Genomic DNA, 19,108 nt, shown 5'->3' with positions numbered 1-19,108 from the left:
TAGGCTGCAGTTCGAATATGCTTCGCGCCTAATAAATTGCTCGGATGTTCGAACAATTGCGATTCGAACTGCCTACCCTGGTCCGTTGTGATCCGGTTGGGGGTACCGAATCTAGCCACCCATCCGGCGACAAACTCTTTCGCTACGGTTTCTGCCTCGATATCGGCGATCGGAAAGGCTTCGGGCCAACGCGTGAAGCGATCGACGCGTGCGAGGCAGTATCTTTTGCCGTCTGATACCGGTAGCGGGCACACCAAATCGAGATGGACGTGCTCGAATCTGGCGGACGGCGCACGGTGGGCAATTTGGACAAAATCGGATTCAAAATCAAGGAACTTTCGATGGGAATCAGGTAGAGCGATGAAATGTTTTTTTAATGAAAGCTGCAACTTTGTAGAATATGGGAAAAATAGAGAGATTGTGGTACGAACGTTTTTTAACCTCGAGAAAATTCGTTGAACGCGCACAAATTCAAGAAAATTTTAGTTTTTCCAATACCACGCGCGGAAAAAATTGTTTCTTTAACATGCTATACATCATTTCCCATAGGTTTTTTCACGCTGATTTCAAACCTGGTCTCGAAATTTGTCTACGACCTCAGGATTTTGCAAAAAATAAATTCTTGTGACAAAACCTAATGAAGTCATTTTTTCGTTGAAACGATTGGATGGTAATGTAGGAATATGTTGAACTCCTACGTCTCAGGTGTGACGTATCGGGTGAAGTGATTGACACCGATTTCACTAAAATACTTTATCTTAGTTCGACGTCTCAAGCTACAATTCGATATTCGCGGTCTCGACAACTAACTCGCTCGCGACTCTCGCTCAACTGAACTTGCTCCGGTACGAAGAACAAAAACGTTACGAAGAACAAAAACGTTACGAAGAACAAAAACGTTACGAAGAACAAAAACGTTACGACGAACAAAAACGTTCCTTCGAAAAGCAAAACGCTATCGACGCGGCTCAGCGTCTCACACCACACATAGTCGCATTTACAACCATACATCCTGACTCAGTCACACTCACATCCCTACAGTAATAATCGCCCTATTTTTCCCATATTCTACAAAGTTGCAGCTTTCATTTAAAAAAACATTTCATCGCTCTACCTGATTCCTATCGAAAGTTCCTTGATTTCGAATCCGATTTTGTCCAAATTGCCCACTGTCTTCCTTGATAAAGTCCTCGATATGTGGTATGGGATACCGGTCGGGAATCGTGCGAGCGTTTAGGGTCCTGTAATCGCCGCAGGGCCGCTATCCGTCGTCCCTCTTCAGCACCGTGCGTAAGACAGAAGCCCACTGGCTTTTAGAAGGACGGATGTGACCCCGGGCTAACAGTTCCTCGAACTCTGCGCGAGCGACCTTGTACATATCGGTGAACAATCGGCGGGTCTTACAATACGCGGGGGTGCCGGGAGTCGTTACAATATGATGTACAACATCTCGTGTTTGACTTGCCTAGGAGTCGCTGTGGGTCCGGATGGAGTCCGTGAAACCCACGACGGTGCGTCCCGTTGTCGTCAGCGATGTCGTCCGGTCGATCAGGCGTCTTCGCCCGAGGTCCACCAGTAGGCCGTAGTGCGCGAGGATGTCCGCGCCAATGATAGGTTTTCCCACGTCGGCGATGATGAACCTCCACTGGGAAGGCCCTCCGTAGTCCCAGGTTGAGGTCCATCACGCGAATGCCGTAGGTGCCGATCGTCGTTCCATTTGCCGCAACCATCTCGTACCACGTCTTGCTGACTCGGCCTTCGACGAGTGTGCGTGGATACGCACGAAGGTCCGAGCCAGTGTCGACGAGGTATTCGGTCTTCGTCACTTTGTCCGTGACGAAGAGGCGGCAGATGGATGTTCCGTCAATGGCTTCCGCGGTCAGTGTCGGAGGGACTCGTTTCCCGAATAAGAAATCGGCTGCCGGCGTTTCGTGGACTCGTTCCCAAACCTCTGGTGGTACCAGGAGACTCTCTCCGTCTTAGGTGCTGACCTGGACGAAGACCGACTCCGTCTTGGCGTCCTGCTTCTGATGTCTCCGCGAGGTCTGGCTGCTTCGGCGATTCGGCGTTCTGGTCGCTCCAACCGCTGGATTAGGTGGTCGGCTGGCCCGTTGACCCCATGGTCACTGTCACAGCACCACACGCACCTCGAGAGAACAAAATGCGAGTGATGCGACCCAGTCACCCTGATCACGCCGGGGTCACCAATCAAGGAATAGGGTTATTTTAACACGTTCGGCGCCGCGTCACCCATATTTGGGTGACGGAATTATTTCTGCAGGTTTTAAAACGAATTTTTACGTTGACATATTCATTGTACTAGACTTGATTAGGATCTGTAACATGCAAGACAGCTGGAGGATTGCTCAGTATCATACATTTAATTTCTTGCAACTTTTATTTCATTCAATAACTTATTTTGATTTTATGGATTCTTTCGAGTTTCTCGTTGGGCGTTCAAAGTGTTAAAGGCGGATGCCTTCAAATAATGTTCAAATCAGGTGACTGAGTTGTTTATTTATCAATAGTGCGGTCGCGAGAGCGTCAGGGGTAGTTCAACTGGAACGGCGATTAACTGCGACTCGCGATCGAACTTTTACTGCGATTTAACAGCGACCGGACTCTAACTAGACTCTAACTACTTTTTGACTCGGCGCTCGGAGCTTCGGCTGTGACTAGACTGCTGTCGCGCCGGTAGTCTCTGCCTTATATCTCAAAAACGCTCGTCGACTGATTGGTGGAAGTGCTTGCGAGGAACTTCCACCAATCCGTGCACTTTGCATAACACGCCCACGTTCCACGCCGCTCGTGCGCGAGAAGGGTGAGCGCGTCGTTTTGTTAAAAACTAATTTTGGTGATGCAGCGGGCTGTCTTCCGGGCCCAATGCTAAATGCGGCACGTGGCTGCTGGCTTACGTCAACGGGCCCAGCTTTCCCGGGTGATAGAAACCAGGAACGCGTCGCTGGGACACTCTAGGCTGGAGACCCTTCGACTACCCAAAATTTATGGCGTCCACTTGCGCTATTCAGTTCGTCGCTAGGAACTACAAGGACACATCTGTCCGCTAAGTGGCCGAAAACGTTATAGACGTTTTCTCACAAATAGCGTCTTATGCTGTGCAAACCATAAGTCTTTCTTGGTGCTCTGGTGCGTTGAAGATTTCTCTTCCGGCGCCCAGCTAGCCGCTACAATACGTACGATCGGGCATTGTAACTCAATTGCACAATCTATTAATCATCAGAGGTACACTACCGCTCAAAATTATCCAGACACTTGTGAAATGTGTACTAGTATTGCATGAAAGTTCTTTCACTGCCTAAAATAGTGACTAAAATCGATTTTTATTAGTTTCTTATGAAACAGCTGACGTTTTAAATTAAAAATTACTTATGCGGAACTGCACTAAAATTGAATACGAGATTCATCGACATATCAGTAATTGCCTTTCGGGATAAGAAACACCTGGGGTCACAGCTGACGCAGAACATAAAGAATTGACGGAATTGACCTCTTCTTAAAGGAATTATTTCTGAAGCGCGTTATTAGAATCATAGAAGAGTATAAGATACCACTGACGCAGGGATACACCGTGAAAGGAAATAACGAAACAGGTGTGAAAGGTTAACGATAAAGTGATACAGCATGACTTACAATTTTAATAATCGATCGATGGAAAATCGTTGAAGGGATCCAGTATAATAGTGCATACCCGCGGCAATCAACATCGAGAATTCACTTGAGCGGCTCCTCTCGCGGTCGTGGCATGTTCGACGAACATAATTAGTGACCAGTGGTAATTAATCTTATTAGCGCTAAACTTGTTGCGACCGGTTGAACGACACATGTCATCGGCCGCAAGACAAATGTTCTCGCGGTGCTCCGCGCGCAGGTGTGGATCGACGATATCCGAACGATCGAGGACACGGTGCGAGTATATATTGGCACGATTCGGGGAATCGCCCTAAGTTTTTTCGCGAACTTCGACGCAGCACGCACGCACGCGAAATTTACCAAATCTAACATTATAGTGTAGCCGTAGGTATAGACGGAGTTTAGCCCTTGTCGCGAAATAAATAGTTTTCTTGGGAAGAGATTAGAATAATCGCAAAATGCGTCAATTGTGGCTGACCGCCGGCGTCGTGCTCGTCGTTTTGTTCTTCGAAGGTGGCCAGGCTTCCGTCGTGGCTGTCAATCCTGTCAACCAATCGGTTAATACAACTGCAGGTGAATATTCTTCTTCTTTCAACCCTTTCGAAACAACGAACACGTATGTCTGTTCTTCGATGAAATTTACGTAATGCTTGCTTCCCATACAAAGTACGAACGCAATCGCGTGTTCGATATTTGGAGATGAGTTCGGATTTCTTACCAGGAAGCACTTGGTTTCAGGATTGTTCGAAGTTGTGCCTGTTAACGCGGTCCCAAACACGGTGTCCGTAGAGCCAAAGTCGATGTGTTGCGTGACTGGTCTCGACAGGAATGATTACATTGTCACACCGGGCGTAGGAGCCCACAAATTTTTCAAACAAGCGATGACGTGGAACGTAGCCCGAGATATCTGCGTTCGAGACGGAGGTAATTTTCTTCCCGCGACAGCCATTGTGGTATTTCATTCGCGCCTCTCACATTGAAGCACGTTAGAATCTCAGTACAGTTATTTCTCGATATATGTCGCGAATGCTTGGCTGATAAAAGTCGCTGTACTATCCCCACTGCCGCGTGCTATAACCCGTGAGGGGCCTCGAAGATCGAGTGCGTTCGGACGCCGAGTAGTGTAAACGTAACACGGCTCGGGAACGACATTCACGTGGATGGAAGAATAATAGTATCTCCTGGACGATATTTGTCGCTGGCAAGACCCGTGTTGTTGACATGCATCGAGAAAACACTGTACATACTTCGAGATCGTTGAATATGATGGACTCATTCCACGGGGTCAGTGGATCCAAAAAGTTTTCGAACACTGAAAATCCGAAATTTTCAGTACAGGTCTATACATATATCGTATTTTTTAAATTTCCTATATAAGTCCGCAAAAAGGAAGTAGTAAACAATAACTTTGAGTATGTTTTTTGTAATTCTGAACGATTGCAATTTTTTCAAAATCTTTTTCACGTCATATACACTACCGGCCAAAAGTAATGGCCCACATATAAAAATCGCATAATTTTCTTAAAATTGAACCAAACGAGTTGAGATATCTTGACACGTTAAATGACAAAGTTTACTAAGTAACGGGTAAACGAAATGTTGAAAAAATTGGTATTGCTCGGAATTGCGAAGAAAAAAGTTAACGTAAATTTTTTCAACTTTTTTATGTGAGCCTGTAATGAAACTTTATTCGATACGTTTTGTAGATCTACGTCATTTATATATACGGTGAAAATTTCATCCAAATCAGTTAATATCGTTATGAGTTATAAACATTGAACTGTGATCACATAAGGGTGAAATTCGTTGACAATGCCGAATATCAGCGACTTTCATTCTTAAGCTCTCATCTTGAAATGTTTATTGCTCATAGCAACGTTCACCGATTTAGATGAAATTTTCACCATACACATAATTAACGTAGATCTACAAAACGTATTGATTAAAGTTTCATTACAAAAGAAACTTTGGATAAAAAAGTTGAAAAAATTTACTTTAACTTTTGTCTTCGCAATTCCGACCAATACCAATTTTTTCAACATTTCGTTTACCCGTTACTTAGTAAACTTTGTCATTTAACGTGTCAAGATATCTCAACTCGTTTGGTTCAATTTTAAGAAAATTGTGCGATTTTCATATGTGGGCAATTACTTTTGGTCGGTAGTGTAGGTATATAGATCATATAGGTATTACGTCTAGTGTAAATGAATCAATGTATCCAATAAATTGTCGGCGAAAGTAATGTGTTAATTGGCAACGTGATATTCGCATACGGTATATTGTGGGGGTTGAAATTTTTATTTTGACAATATTTCACGAGTCACGAGACAAAGTTTCGAAGACGTAGAACGGGAATAAATGACAATTATCTCGCAGCTCAATTGGCCGTGATTAATTCGGATGCGGAGGAAGCACTTTTCCGAAGCTGGAAGAGCAAGAATTCGATAGGAGGTGTTTGGATAGGCGTCCACGATCTGTTCCAGCAAGACTGGTGGGTGACTTTACTGGGCGAGCCACTCGCTACGATGAGTTACGATATATGGGCTAACAACCGGCCTGACAACGCTTTTAATAGAGAACACTGCGGGGTGATTTGGGATGACCCTGCAAAAGGCATTGACGACTGCCCGTGCGATCGGAAATATGCGTTCGTCTGCGAAATCAATGTGTGCTAAGATGCAGAATTTGTTGCTCACAAGTTTACCGGGAGGCCGATTGCGAATCGGACTAGCGGGCAGGCGGATGACGGAGATGTAATGATAAACGAGTTAGTTGTTGTTCAGCTGGTGAAGGGTACATATGTAACAGAACCTAAATAAAGTGCATAAAGCGAAACATTGTTATTTATTACCACCGGTCATCACAATAAGTTAATCCTCGTTAGAAAGTCAACTCCAGAATCGCTTCGAGAAATACTGATTGGTGTACCTCAGTCTCCTGTTCAGTGATCATAATATTAAGGGGACCCAAAAGTAAACAAATATTTTGAAATCTAAAACAAACTTTGTAGTAAATTCAGGTTTTCATTTCTTAATTTATTATATAATCTCCACCATTATCAAGGACAGTTTGCCATGTTTCCTGCACATTTTCAATCCCCGATTTTATAGAAATCCAGGGTTCGTCAAGCAAAATATGACTCAAGGTGCCTCCTTGCATCTTCCACAGGAGTGAATGTTTTATTTCTTAACTAATGCTCCAGAGGTGCGGTAAAACTTCCCATTGATTGAAAATGAAAAAGTATGCAATGAGGAATATGATCCTCGGAAGGTACGGACGCCGCCATTTTATAACAGGGTTGTAAAAAAATTATACTTTTTAGAATATTTTGAACACAGGCTGCTTTACCGAAATCTGTAAAAGAGTACGTGTTCCTCTTCAACGATCGGTACAGAACTGAAGGCAAAACAAATTCTTTGCAAATAATTAATCACTTATGGGTACCCCTAATATATTATAACGTATATAGAGGAGCTCGTATTGTAACACGAACCGTACAAAATCCAAATAAATTCAGTCTCGTCTTTTTTATAAAACAACATGTATTAGTCACTTTCAAGACTCAGTGGGTTGAGTATTAACACCAAATATGTATAAATATATACTAAACTATAAAGACCAATAATAATTCTGATTTATAATTCTTCTCCTCGTAATGAAATTCGCCGAATCTCTAATTGTATAATCTATCATTGGAACTCGATTGCACAATGCAATAATTATTAGCGATAATTGCCCTCTAAGATAAGGAATTCCGGCGTGTCAATGGTAACACCAAACATCACAGCTGACATAAGAAATAATGAATGGTCGAAGTCGATATCTTTTTACAGAAGATATTCCTGAAGCGTGTTATTCAAAACGTAGACGCTCAGACCCAGAAAAACATCTTGAAAAAAATAATAAAGTACAAAACGATACGGACGTTCCGGTTCGATTTGCAATCATCTCCGTGTGAAAGGTTAACGATAAACTTGTACAGCTGCTGGAGAATTTTAGGAGGGGTCCAGTATAATAGTGCGTATCCGCGGCAACCAACGTCGAGAGTACAGTTGAGTGTCTCCTATCGTGGCCGTTGCATGTTCGACGGACTTAATTAGTAACCAGTGATAATTAATTGTCCGGGCGTTGAAACGATAGAATATTGCAAATTATTTGCGGAAGAAGTAGTTTTCCTGTAACTTCGAAGAGATTCGAATAATCGCAAAATGCGTACATTGTCGTTGACGTCTGTCGCTAGCGTCGTGCTCGTGGTTTTGTTCTTCGAAGCTGGCCAGACATTCGAGCTGCCTCTCAGAACTCGGAAGATCTGCGATTCCAACAATCACACTAATAAATCTGCAGGTGAATATTGTTTTAGTTGCAACTCTCTCGGTGTCGGTACAATGAACACGCGTCTGTTCTTCGATGAAATTTACGTAATGCTTGCTTCCCATACAAAGTACGAACGCAATCGCGAGTTTGATATTTGGAGATGCGTTCGGATGTCTTACCAGGTAGCTCTTGGTTTCAGGATATCCAAACCCAGCCAACGAGACCTTACATGTACATTATGTTGTGCTTCTTGACGAACTCCCACAATCGGTGTTCAAATGGCCACACGGCTGTTGCGTGAATAATTTCAACAGGAAAGATTATGTTATCAGACCGGGCATTGGAGCCCACAAGCTTTTCCAGAATGAGGTCACGTGGAACACAGCCCGAGAAATCTGCATGCAAGATGGAGGTAATTTTCTTTCTGCGACGCCCATTACAGTATTTCGTGCACGCCCCTCAAATTGAAACACGTTGGAATCTCAGTACAGTCATTTCTCGATATATGTCGCAAATGCTTGGCTGATAAAACTCGCAGTACTATCTCCACTGCCGCGGAGTATAACCCTTGAAGGGTCACGAAGATCGAGGAGTGTAAACATAATACGGGTCGGGTACGACGTTCACGTGGATGAAAGAGTAATAGTATCTCCTGTACGATATATGTCGCTGGCAAGACCCGTGTTGTTGACAAAAATCGGGAAGCACTGTACAGGGTGTCAAAAAATTATATGTCACGGCCACCATAGCGTGATTCTACACCTACGATTTGGTGGAAATTGACATTAAAAACTCCCCGCAAAATTGACCTTGATCTTGAAAATCAAGGTAAAAAAAAACGAAACATTTTTTTTGTTTAATTGTGTTCTACTGGTCATAAGGATCAACTTTGTGAAAGAAACCATGCGTCGCATCTCAACCGTTCTCTTAAAAAATGATGTTGCATTTCTTACAATTTTTGCAGCTTCTTTATTTGTAAATTTTTTACATCCAGCGCCAAGCGGAGAGTTTTTTATGTCAATTTCCACCAAATCGTAGATGTAGAATCACGCTATGGTGGCCGTGACATATAATTTTTTGACACCCTGTACATACTTTGAGATCGTTGAATATGATTGACTCAATCTACTGAGTCTTTGAATCCAAAAAGTATTCGAACACTGAAAATCCCTGCCCCGAAATTTTCAGTACAGATCTACTGAAATGGATGTTTATTAATCCAATCTGTACTTCCCAAAACATAACCTGAGGTTTATTACAATTATAAAACACGCAACGAATAAACTTTACTATATAGAATATAATGCAAAAGAACGCAGTCTCGCACGTGGCACACGCATCGCACTCTGATGGCACACAACACGCATACCCGCTCGCGCAGCATAGTCGCACGGGGAGAAAAACAAACCCGAGGAACGTAACATTTGAATTCGCTTGTTAGGAGGAGCAAACTTCACTTCATCTACAAAACGGATTTTCAAAATGTTCGATATAAGTCCGCACAAAGGAAGTAGTAAACAATAACTTTAAGTATGTTTTTTTTTAATTCCGAACAATTGCAATTTTTTCAAAATCTTTTTCGCGTCATGTAGTAAGCTAATTGTGTTTCACCCTTTCAAAAAGATACCAGTCGTACGATTCAAAATTGAAAAAGTGATGGTCCTTTTAAAAATGGCCGAATATTACTCAGTGAGCGACTGTAAAATCTAGTCTAAATGAATAAATGTATCCAGTAAATTGTCGGCGAAAGTAATGTGTTAATTAGCAGGTAAATTGTGAGGGTTTAGACGTCTGGTAAAAGCAGCGAATTACTATGTAATTTGACAATGTTTCACGTGCCACGTGACAGAGCTGCGCAGATGGGGAACGGGAGTGAACGATAATTATCTCGCAGGTCAATTGGCCGTGATTAATTCGGCGGAGAAGGCAGCAGTCTTCCGAAGCTGGGCGTCAAACGAGACGGCGCACGGTGTTTGGATAGGCATCCACGATCTGTTTGAGCAAGGCAAGTGGGTGACTGTAACGGGCGAGCCAGTCGCTGCGATGAGTTATTATCCATGGGCTGCGGGCGAGCCTAACAATGAGTTTGGCGTAGAACACTGCGCGGCGCTTTGGAAAAAACATTCTGATGGCATATTCGACGTCCCGTGCTCGGCTAAGTATTCGTTCATCTGCGAGATCAATCTTTGCGAAGATCTAGAATCCGTTCGTCGCAGGTTAACCAGGGAGACCGATAGCATCTCACAGAAATGAATGCATCATTTCATGCATGTTCTGCCAGTTAATTCATTTGGCCTGATTTAGGAATATGCAAGAACTAAGATCATTCTGATCTGAAATGGTTTTTACTGAACCTCACGGACGTGTCATGTCGCGACGCCGATACTGTTTGTAAAAGGTCATAGACGCTTAGGGCCAGGTTATACTAGGCAGGTCAGACGCTGAGGGTCTATAAACGCTAGGCAAAAAAAAAAAAAAAACAACAGAACTGTCATCGCCTGACCTTCCTAGTGTAATGTGACCCTTAGGCTGCGCTCAGAGGACGGCCGACGCGCGACATATTTCGGCGCAGCGTTCACTTCGAATGATTTTAGAGCATCCGTATTTTTAAAAACATGCCAACAATTCGTTTACTATGGTAACGCCATTTTTAAAATGTATGTGACAGTGTGAAACACATTGATCAAATACTACAATAGAACCTAAACACAAACAATGAATTCGGTGACAGCTGTAACATACACTATTTAAGGAAAGAATTTTATCCGACTTCTTTGTTGTTCTTGTGTATTGTGTGTACGTGCTCCTTGATTTTGTAAAGTTTTATCGTGTAGATATGATTCGGTGTAGTGAGCACATTACTTCAAATTATAAAAAATACAAATTTGGCCGCTAATTATTAATTTTTTCTGTTTATTACTCAGACCTTTTGAGTCCCACCGGTTTTTTTTGTTTTGTTTAGAACTAGACGTAAATATAAACGTTATAATCGACAGAAAGTTCGTTACCTTTTGCGACTGTCTCAGGAATACGGTGAAAATGGTTTTGGAAAGCACGAGACATACGATTTCGTCGGATCGATATTTATTAAGCCGAAGATTTTTAAAAGCAAGAAAATGTAAACAATATCCGTACGATGTCGTGCAGTTTTTTCCAAGAACCAGACGATGAATTAAATAATAATTAAAATAAATGACAATAAAAAATACTCTAATGCTATCTTGTTTATTCTTTTCTCATTGATTAATTTTTTCATGTATATATTTTATTTTACATGACTAATCACAATATATTGTAATTTCTACTATGGAAACGTGTACGCGTCCGACGAAAAACAAAATGATTTGAATTTCTCGGACCATCGTCCAACGTTGGTAGTCCCACGATGCTGTGTATCATTGAGGCCCTTCTCGAAGCATTTGATGACAATGTGAAAGCAATGTGCACTGTGAGCACATTGACGAAATCGGCCGAACCAACACATCGACACCAACTATTGCCTCGCGAGGCGCTCGGAACGCTCATGCGTGTTTGCCGAAGTCGGAGATCGCAGCATTATGTTTTTTCTCCGTCTCGGATCACATAGCTTGCTTCTACGTTGTGTCGGTCACAATGCCCACTATACACGGGAGCAGGCCACGATGTCACAATTAAGAAATCGTATTGTGATAGCGATAGTGATATGGACAGTAACAGAAACAATTCAAGTGGCGATGACGTTCTATTGTCCGATAGGTGGAAGAATTGAATAAATAATAAAAAGGATAAAAAGGATCCTAGGAATCACCGATTCGAAGGAAGTACAACATTTTTGGGACACCCTGTATATTGCCCTGCGTTTCGTAAATTGAAATAGCTAATACTGAATAGATATGAAACAACTACAATTGAATAGATATTAAAACTGACCCAAAACATACATGCTTCCTGGGATGGCGGTTGAACGCTTTCCTGCGCAACCAATAATAATGATCATTAATAGACAAAAAAAAAAATGAATTCTGATAATGATCTGATGATGTAATTCTGATTTACACTCTTCTCGCTATGAAACCCGCTGAGTCTCAATTATATGACCTGAGTGAAAGGTTAACGATAAACTAGTACAGCATATTTAATAAAAGCGGTGATCGACTGCTTAAAACTAGTAGGAGGGATCTAGTATAATAGTGCCTATTCGCGGCAACCAACGTCGAGAGTTCAGTTGAGGGTCTCCTGTCGCGGCCGTTGCACGATCGAAAATTGTTTTTTAGAGTGTTGAACCGATAGAATAAGCCTTGTCTTAATGGAAGGGATTTCCCAACGTTTCGCTAGCATTGCACTGATACGGTATCGGTGTGTCCTCTGACCCCCTGATGAAGCTAGGTGCAATGTTTGCGAAACGTTGGGGAATTCCTTCCATTAGGTCACGGCTTACACCCGACAGCCTCAACAGACAAAACTGTATGACACCGGGCCGTGAAAGTCTCTAATCTCTGATTACAACTGATTAGATATTAAAACTGACCCAAACCACACATGCTTCCTGGGATAGCGGCTGAACGCTTCCCTCCGCAACCAGCAATAATGGTCATTAATAATAACAAATAAATATGGATCAACGGTCATTCTGATTTACACTTTTCTCGCTATGGAAACCGCTGAATCTCAATTATGTGACCTGAGGGAAAGGTTATCGATAAACTTGTACAGCATATCTAATAATAGCGTTAACTGCTTAAAACTAGTAGGAGAGATCTAGTATAATAGTGCGTACCCGCGGCAAAGAACATCCAGACTTCAGTTGAGCGTCTCCTGTCGCGGCCGTTGCACTTTCGACGATCTTATTTAGTAGCCAGTGATAATTAATAGTTCGGGTGTTGAAGCGATAGAATATTGCAAACTGAGCTTATTGCGAAATAAGCAATTTTTCCTGGAACTTCGAAGAGATTCGAATAATCGCAAAATGCGTCAATTGTCGCTGACATCTCTCGCTGGCGTCGTGCTCGTCGTTTTGTTCTTCGAAGGTGGCCAGGCTTCCGACGTGCCTCTCGAAGCTTTGGAGATCCGCAATTCCAACGACCAGACTAATAAATCTGCAGGTGAATATTGTTTTAGTTGCAACTCTCTCGGTGTCGGAACAATCAACACACGTCTGTTCATCGGTGAAATTGACGTAATGCTTGCTTCTCACCGCAAAGTGCGAACGCAATCGCGAGTTCGATAGTTGGAGATGCGTTCGGATTTCTCACAAGGAAGCTCTTGGTTTCAGAATCTTCAGATACACTCACGATAAACGCTAACAACATTTATCACGCTCAACAGCAGACGTTTTATATTAACCCGGTCCCAAACACGGCGGTCAGCTGGCCACACGGTTGTTGCGCGAATAATTTCAGCAGGAGAGATTATGTTGTCACGCCCGGCATAGGAGCCCACAAGTTTTTCAAGAAAGAAGTGACGTGGAATACAGCCCGAGATATCTGTGTGCGAAACGGAGGTAATTTTCTTCCCGCGACAGCCATTGTGGTATTTCATTCACGCCTCTCACACTGAAGCACGTTAGAATCTCAGTACAGTCATTTCTCGATATATGTCGCAAATGCTTGGCCGATAGAAGTCGTAGTACTATCCCCACTGCCGCGGGGTATAACTCGCGAGGATCGAACGGCTTCGGACGAAGAGGAGTGTAAACATAACTTGGGTCGGAAGAATAATAGTATCTCCTGGACGATATTTGTCGCTGGCAAGACCCGTTTTGTTGACAAATATCGAGAAAGCACTGTACATACTTCGAGATCGTTGAATATGATTGACTCAATCTACTGGGTCAGTGAAAATCCGAGTTCCGAAATTTTCAGTACAGATCTAAAAAATAGATTTTTGAAAGTTCCGGTACAGCTCCGCACAAAGAAAGTAGTAAACAGTAACTTTTGGTACGTTCTCTGTAATTCCGAACAATTGCAACTTTTTCAAAATTTCTTCACGTCATGCAGTCAAGTAATTGTTTCAACTTTTCAACAAAATCTCAGACGCGTGATTCAAAATTAAAGAAGTGATCGTCCTTTTAACCCCTTAACTTGTACGCTCGAGGTAATTCGAGCGCGCTAAACAGGCCAAACTGTGCACACTCGAGACAATTCGAGCGGCGTTGTATTTTGTGCTGCTATAATTTTTCACACTCGAATATAATCGAGAATTGAAAATAACAATGTGAAAGCAAAGAGAAGAAAATCGTTTTATTGATATCTATCATTTACATGGGATTATACGCTATGACACTTATTTATTCAAGAATAAAATATAGCCTTTTTCCATAGAACAAAAGCGCAGTATATCAAAATTCTCCACAAAAAATTGATTTTCTTTGGCCGGCTGTTTTTTTCAACAAAACTCTGCGTTAAGGGGTTAATAGTGAATATTACTGTGAGATACTTTAAAGTCTAGTCTAAATGAATAAATGTATCCAGTAAATTGTCGGCGAAAGTAATGTGTTAATTAGCATCGTCGTATTCGCATACGGTACATTGCGAGGGTTGAGACGTCCGGTAAAAGCATCTGATTACTGTTTAACTTGACATTGTTTCACGAGTCACGAGACAAAGTTGCGAAGACGGATGACGGGAATAAATGACAATTATCTCGCAGCTCAATTGGCCGTGATTAATTCGGATGCGGAGGAAGCACTTTTCCGAAGCTGGAAGAGCAATAATTCGCTGACAGGTGTTTGGATAGGCGTCCACGATTTTTTCCAGAAAAACTGGTGGGTGACTATGACGGGCGAGCCACTCGCTGCTATGAGTTACGATATGTGGAGTTACAACCTGCCAGACAAAACTTCTAATAATCGTCACTGCGGGGTGCTTTGGAGTATCCAGAAAAAAGGCATAAGCCACTGCCCGTGCCATTGGAATTATTCGTTCGTCTGCGAAATCGATCTCTGCTAAGATGCAGAATTTGTTGCTCGCAAGTTAACCGGGTGGCCGATTGCGAATCGGACCAGCGGGCAGTGGGAGGACGGACTGTTGAAGGGTATATATGTAACAGAACCTAAATAAAGTGCATACAATGAAACATTGTTATTTATTACCACCGGTCATCACATAAGTTAATTTTAGAATATTTTGAACACAGGCTGCTTTACCGAAATCTGCAAAAGAATACGTGTTTCTCTTCAACGATCGGTACAGAACTAAAGGCAAAACAAATTCTTTTGCAAATAATTGGTAATACTTATGGGTACCTCTAATATATTATATTATAATATATATTTAGGTGAGCACGTATTATAACACAAACCGCACAAAATCCAAATAAATTCAGTCTCGTCTTTTTTATAAAACAACATGTATTAGTCAGTTTCAAGACTCAGTAGGTTGAGTATTAACACCAAATATGTATAAATATATACTAAACTATAAAGACCAATAATAATTCTGATTTGTAATTCTTCTCCTCGTAATGAGATTCGCCGAATCTCTAATTGTATAATCTATCTTTGGAACTCGATTGCACAAGGCAATAATCATCAGCGATAATTGCCCTCTAAGATAAGGAATTCCGGCGTGTCAATGGTAACACCAAACATCACAGCTGACGTAAGAAATAATGAATGTACGAAGTTGATATCTATTTACAGAAAATATTCCTGAAGCGTGTTATTCAAAACGTGGACGCTATGACCCAGGAAAACATCTTGAAACAAATAATAAAGTACAAAACGATACGGACGTTCCGGTTCGATTTGCAGTCATCCCCGTGTGAAAGGTTAACGATAAACTTGTACAGCATATCTAATAATAGCGTTAACTGCTTAAAACTAGTAGGAGAGATCTAGTATAATAGTGCGTACCCGCGGCAAAGAACATCGAGAGTACAGTTGAGCGTCTCCTGTCGCGGGCCTTGCACGTCCGACGAACTGAATTAGTTACCAGTGATAATTAATTGTCCGGGGTGTTGAACCGATAGAATATTGCAAATTATTTGCGGAAGAAGTAGTTTTCCTGGAACTTCGAAAAGATCCGAATAATCGCAAAATGCGTACATTGTCGTTGACGTCTGTCGCTAGCGTCGTGCTCGTGGTTTTGTTCTTCGAAGCTGGCCAGACATTCGAGCTGCCTCTCAGAACTTGGAAGATCTGCGATTCCAACAATCACACTAATAAATCTGCAGGTGAATATTGTTTTAGTTGCAACTCTCTCGGTGTCGGTACAATGAACACGCGTCTGTTCTTCGATGAAATTTACGTAATGCTTGCTTCCCATACAAAGTACGAACGCAATCGCGAGTTTGATATTTGGAGATGCGTTCGGATGTCTTACCAGGTAGCTCTTGGTTTCAGGATATCCAAACCCAGCCAACGAGACCTTACATGTACATAATGTTGTGCTTCTTGACGAACTCCCACAATCGATGTTCAAATGGCCACACGGCTGTTGCGTGAATAATTTCAACAGGAAAGATTATGTTATCAGACCGGGCATTGGAGCCCACAAGCTTTTCAAGCACAAGGTCCCGTGGAACACAGCCCGAGAAATCTGCATGCGAGAAGGAGGTAATTTTCTTCCTGCGACGCCCATTACAGTATTTCGTTCACGCCTCTCAAATTGAAACACGTTAGAATCTCGGTACAGTCATTTCTCGATATATGTCGCTAATAGTTTTCTGATAATTGTCGCAATACTATCCCCACTACCGCGGGCTATAAACAGTGTGGGGCTTCGAAGATCGAGAGGCTTCGGACGGCGCACATTGGGCAATTTGGAAAAAATCGGATTCAAAATCAAGGAACTTTCGATAGGAATGAGGTAGAGCGATGAAATTTTTTTTAAATGAAAGCTGCAACTTTGTAGAATATGGGAAAAATAGAGAGATTGTGGTACGACCGTTTTTTAACCTCGAGAAAATTCGTTAAACGCGCACAAATTCAAGAAAATTTTAGTGTTTCCAATACCACGCGCGGAAAAAATTGTTTTTTTAACATGCTATACATCATTTCCCATAGATTTTTTCACGCTGATTTCAAACCTGGTCTCGAAATTTGTTTACGACCTCAGGATTTTGCAAAAAATAGATTTTTGTGACAAAAACTAATAAAGTCATTTTTTCGTTGAAATGAATGGATGGTAATAATCGCCCTATTTTTCCCATATTCTACAAAGTTTCAGCTTTAATTTAAAAAAAATTTCATCGCTCTACCTCATTCCTATCGAAAGTTCCTTGATTTTGAATCCGATTTGGTCCAAATTGCCCAGTGTGCGCCGATGAGTGTAAACATAACACGGGTCGAGTACGACCTTCACATGGATGAAAGAGTAATAGTATCTTCTGGACGATATATGTCGCTGGTAAGACCCGTGTTGTTGACAAATATCGAGAAAGCAGTGTACATACTTGGAGATCGTTGAATATGATTGGCTGAATCTACTGGCCGCACAAAGGAAGTAGTAAACAACAACTTTTAGTACGTTCTCTGTAATTCTGAACAATTGCAATTTTTTCAAAGTTTTTTCCACGTCATGCAGTAGGCTAATTGTTTCAACCTCTCCAAAAAATCCCAGTTGTACGATTCAAAATTGAAAAAGTGATCGTCCTTTTAAAAGTCGACGAATATTACTCGGTGAGCGACTGTAAAAGCTAGTCTAAATGAATAAATGTATCCAGTAAGCGTCGGCGAAAGGAATGTGTTAATTAGCAGGTAAATTGTGAGGGTTGAAACGTCTGGTAAAAGCAGCGAATTACTACGTAATTTGACAATGTTTCACGAGCCACGTGACAGAGTTGCGCAGATGGGGAACGGGGATAAACGATAATTATCTCGCAGGTCAATTGCCCATGATCGATTCGGCAGAGAAGGAAGCAGTCTTCCGAAGCTGGATGACCAACGAGACGTTGACAGGTGTTTGGTTAGGCGTCCACGATCTGTTTGAGCAAGGCACGTGGTTGACTTTATCGGGCGAGCGGGTCGCTACGATGAGTTATTATCCATGGGCTGAGGGCGAGCCTAACAATTGGCACGAAGAACAACACTGCGGTGTCCTCTGGCTAAAAGCCACGGCCGCAGGAATATGCGACAGCAAGTGCACCGTCAAGGAGTCGTTTATCTGTGAAATCAACCTATGCGAAGCTCCAGGTTCCATTCTTCCCGGTGCAAGTACAGGCTCACTATAATCCAACGCGACAATCGCGACGAGAAATACTGATTGCTATGCCAATGCGTCCTGTGTGAGTGATTGTAGCAACGATCGCGCTTAAAAAAAACTTTAAACAGTAATTCACCGTTTGTCGCATGATTTTCTTCGGGGCTACGATGATCAGTAGACTACGGACGTTGTGCATTTAGGGTAAAAATAACGGACGGGCGAAAAATGAAACTGTAAATACAACACAGTAATAAAGTACTCAACAATGTGACAAAATTATCTACGTTATTTTTCAACAGCGATAATCCGCGTGTGAAAGGTTAACGATAGCACGACTTTAACCGTATTTAGTTATATGCGCTGTAGTATATCTGCTGCGTACCTAAGCAAATCTCGGCTCAGTTTTGCAACTCTGCTCGCGATCGATGCATCCGAGTTAATTAGTGTTCATTGGGAACGCTATTCGAAAGAAGTTGTCACAGAAGTTCGAAGGGATTAGATCAATCGAGCGATGGAGGCCGCCAAAGTGAGTTCATTAGCTTTCCTCGCTTTCGCGTGTGCTGCACTTTTCGTTTTGGCGTTCCACGGTGGCGAGGCTGCTGATGTAACCCTCCAAGATATTTTACGGCCCAAGAGACACGTGCAAATCGGCGGTAAATATTTTTTCTGCTTTCAAAAGTCGGGTCTTGTAGCGTAGGGGAACTCAGGAGACTGTGAACACGCAACAATTTGCTTCGTGAAAATTGATATTAGGGGGACCCGTAAGTAATCAATTATTTTGAAATCTAAAACACACTCACCAGATCATAATCGCCAGCAGCAAACCTTCTGAGCCAACGTTGACACTTGTTGACCTTCTATACATCTCCATAAACATCGCAAATTTTCTTTGTTGTTACCGTTCCATTAAAAAGCATGCAACGACGAACATGATTTTCGGAGGGTACCGACGCCACCATTTTGTTACAGGGTTGTAAAAAAATATATACTTTTTAGAATAGTTTGAACACAGGCTGCTTTAC

The 19,108-nt window shown here is 42.2% G+C and overlaps 1 protein-coding gene and 1 long non-coding RNA gene across 10 annotated transcripts in view; one reads left to right on the top strand and one right to left on the bottom strand.

Annotated features, from left to right (window-relative positions):
- LOC143353754 (hemolymph lipopolysaccharide-binding protein-like) overlaps positions 1 to 19,108 on the top strand; it is a 69,478-nt gene that overhangs the window by 46,613 nt on the left and 3,757 nt on the right. Inside the window, exons 1-3 of one of the 9 annotated variants that reach the window (XM_076787317.1) lie at positions 3,952 to 4,224; positions 4,390 to 4,575; positions 14,593 to 14,982. In XM_076787317.1, the coding sequence (XP_076643432.1) occupies positions 4,110 to 4,224; positions 4,390 to 4,575; positions 14,593 to 14,891 (600 nt within the window). In that variant the 5' untranslated portion in view covers positions 3,952 to 4,109 and the 3' untranslated portion in view covers positions 14,892 to 14,982. Of the gene's footprint in view, positions 1 to 3,951; positions 4,225 to 4,389; positions 4,576 to 6,027; positions 6,487 to 7,676; positions 7,996 to 8,164; positions 8,378 to 9,859; positions 10,393 to 12,705; positions 13,047 to 13,216; positions 13,445 to 14,592; positions 15,013 to 15,811; positions 16,117 to 16,285; positions 16,499 to 17,767; positions 18,352 to 19,108 lie in introns of those variants that run through there. The other 8 variants (XM_076787316.1, XM_076787308.1, XM_076787306.1 and 5 more) reach the window with 8 other exon arrangements.
- LOC143353767 (uncharacterized) overlaps positions 4,023 to 19,108 on the bottom strand; it is a 227,103-nt gene continuing 212,017 nt past the window's right edge. Inside the window, exon 2 of the long non-coding RNA XR_013082204.1 lies at positions 4,023 to 4,273. This is a non-coding gene — a long non-coding RNA (uncharacterized LOC143353767). The remainder of the gene's footprint in view (positions 4,274 to 19,108) is intronic.

Source organism: Halictus rubicundus, chromosome 4 (assembly GCF_050948215.1).
Source record: "Halictus rubicundus isolate RS-2024b chromosome 4, iyHalRubi1_principal, whole genome shotgun sequence".
Classification (NCBI taxonomy): Eukaryota; Metazoa; Arthropoda; class Insecta; order Hymenoptera; family Halictidae; genus Halictus; species Halictus rubicundus.
This window is presented reverse-complemented; position numbering and strand designations above follow the sequence as displayed.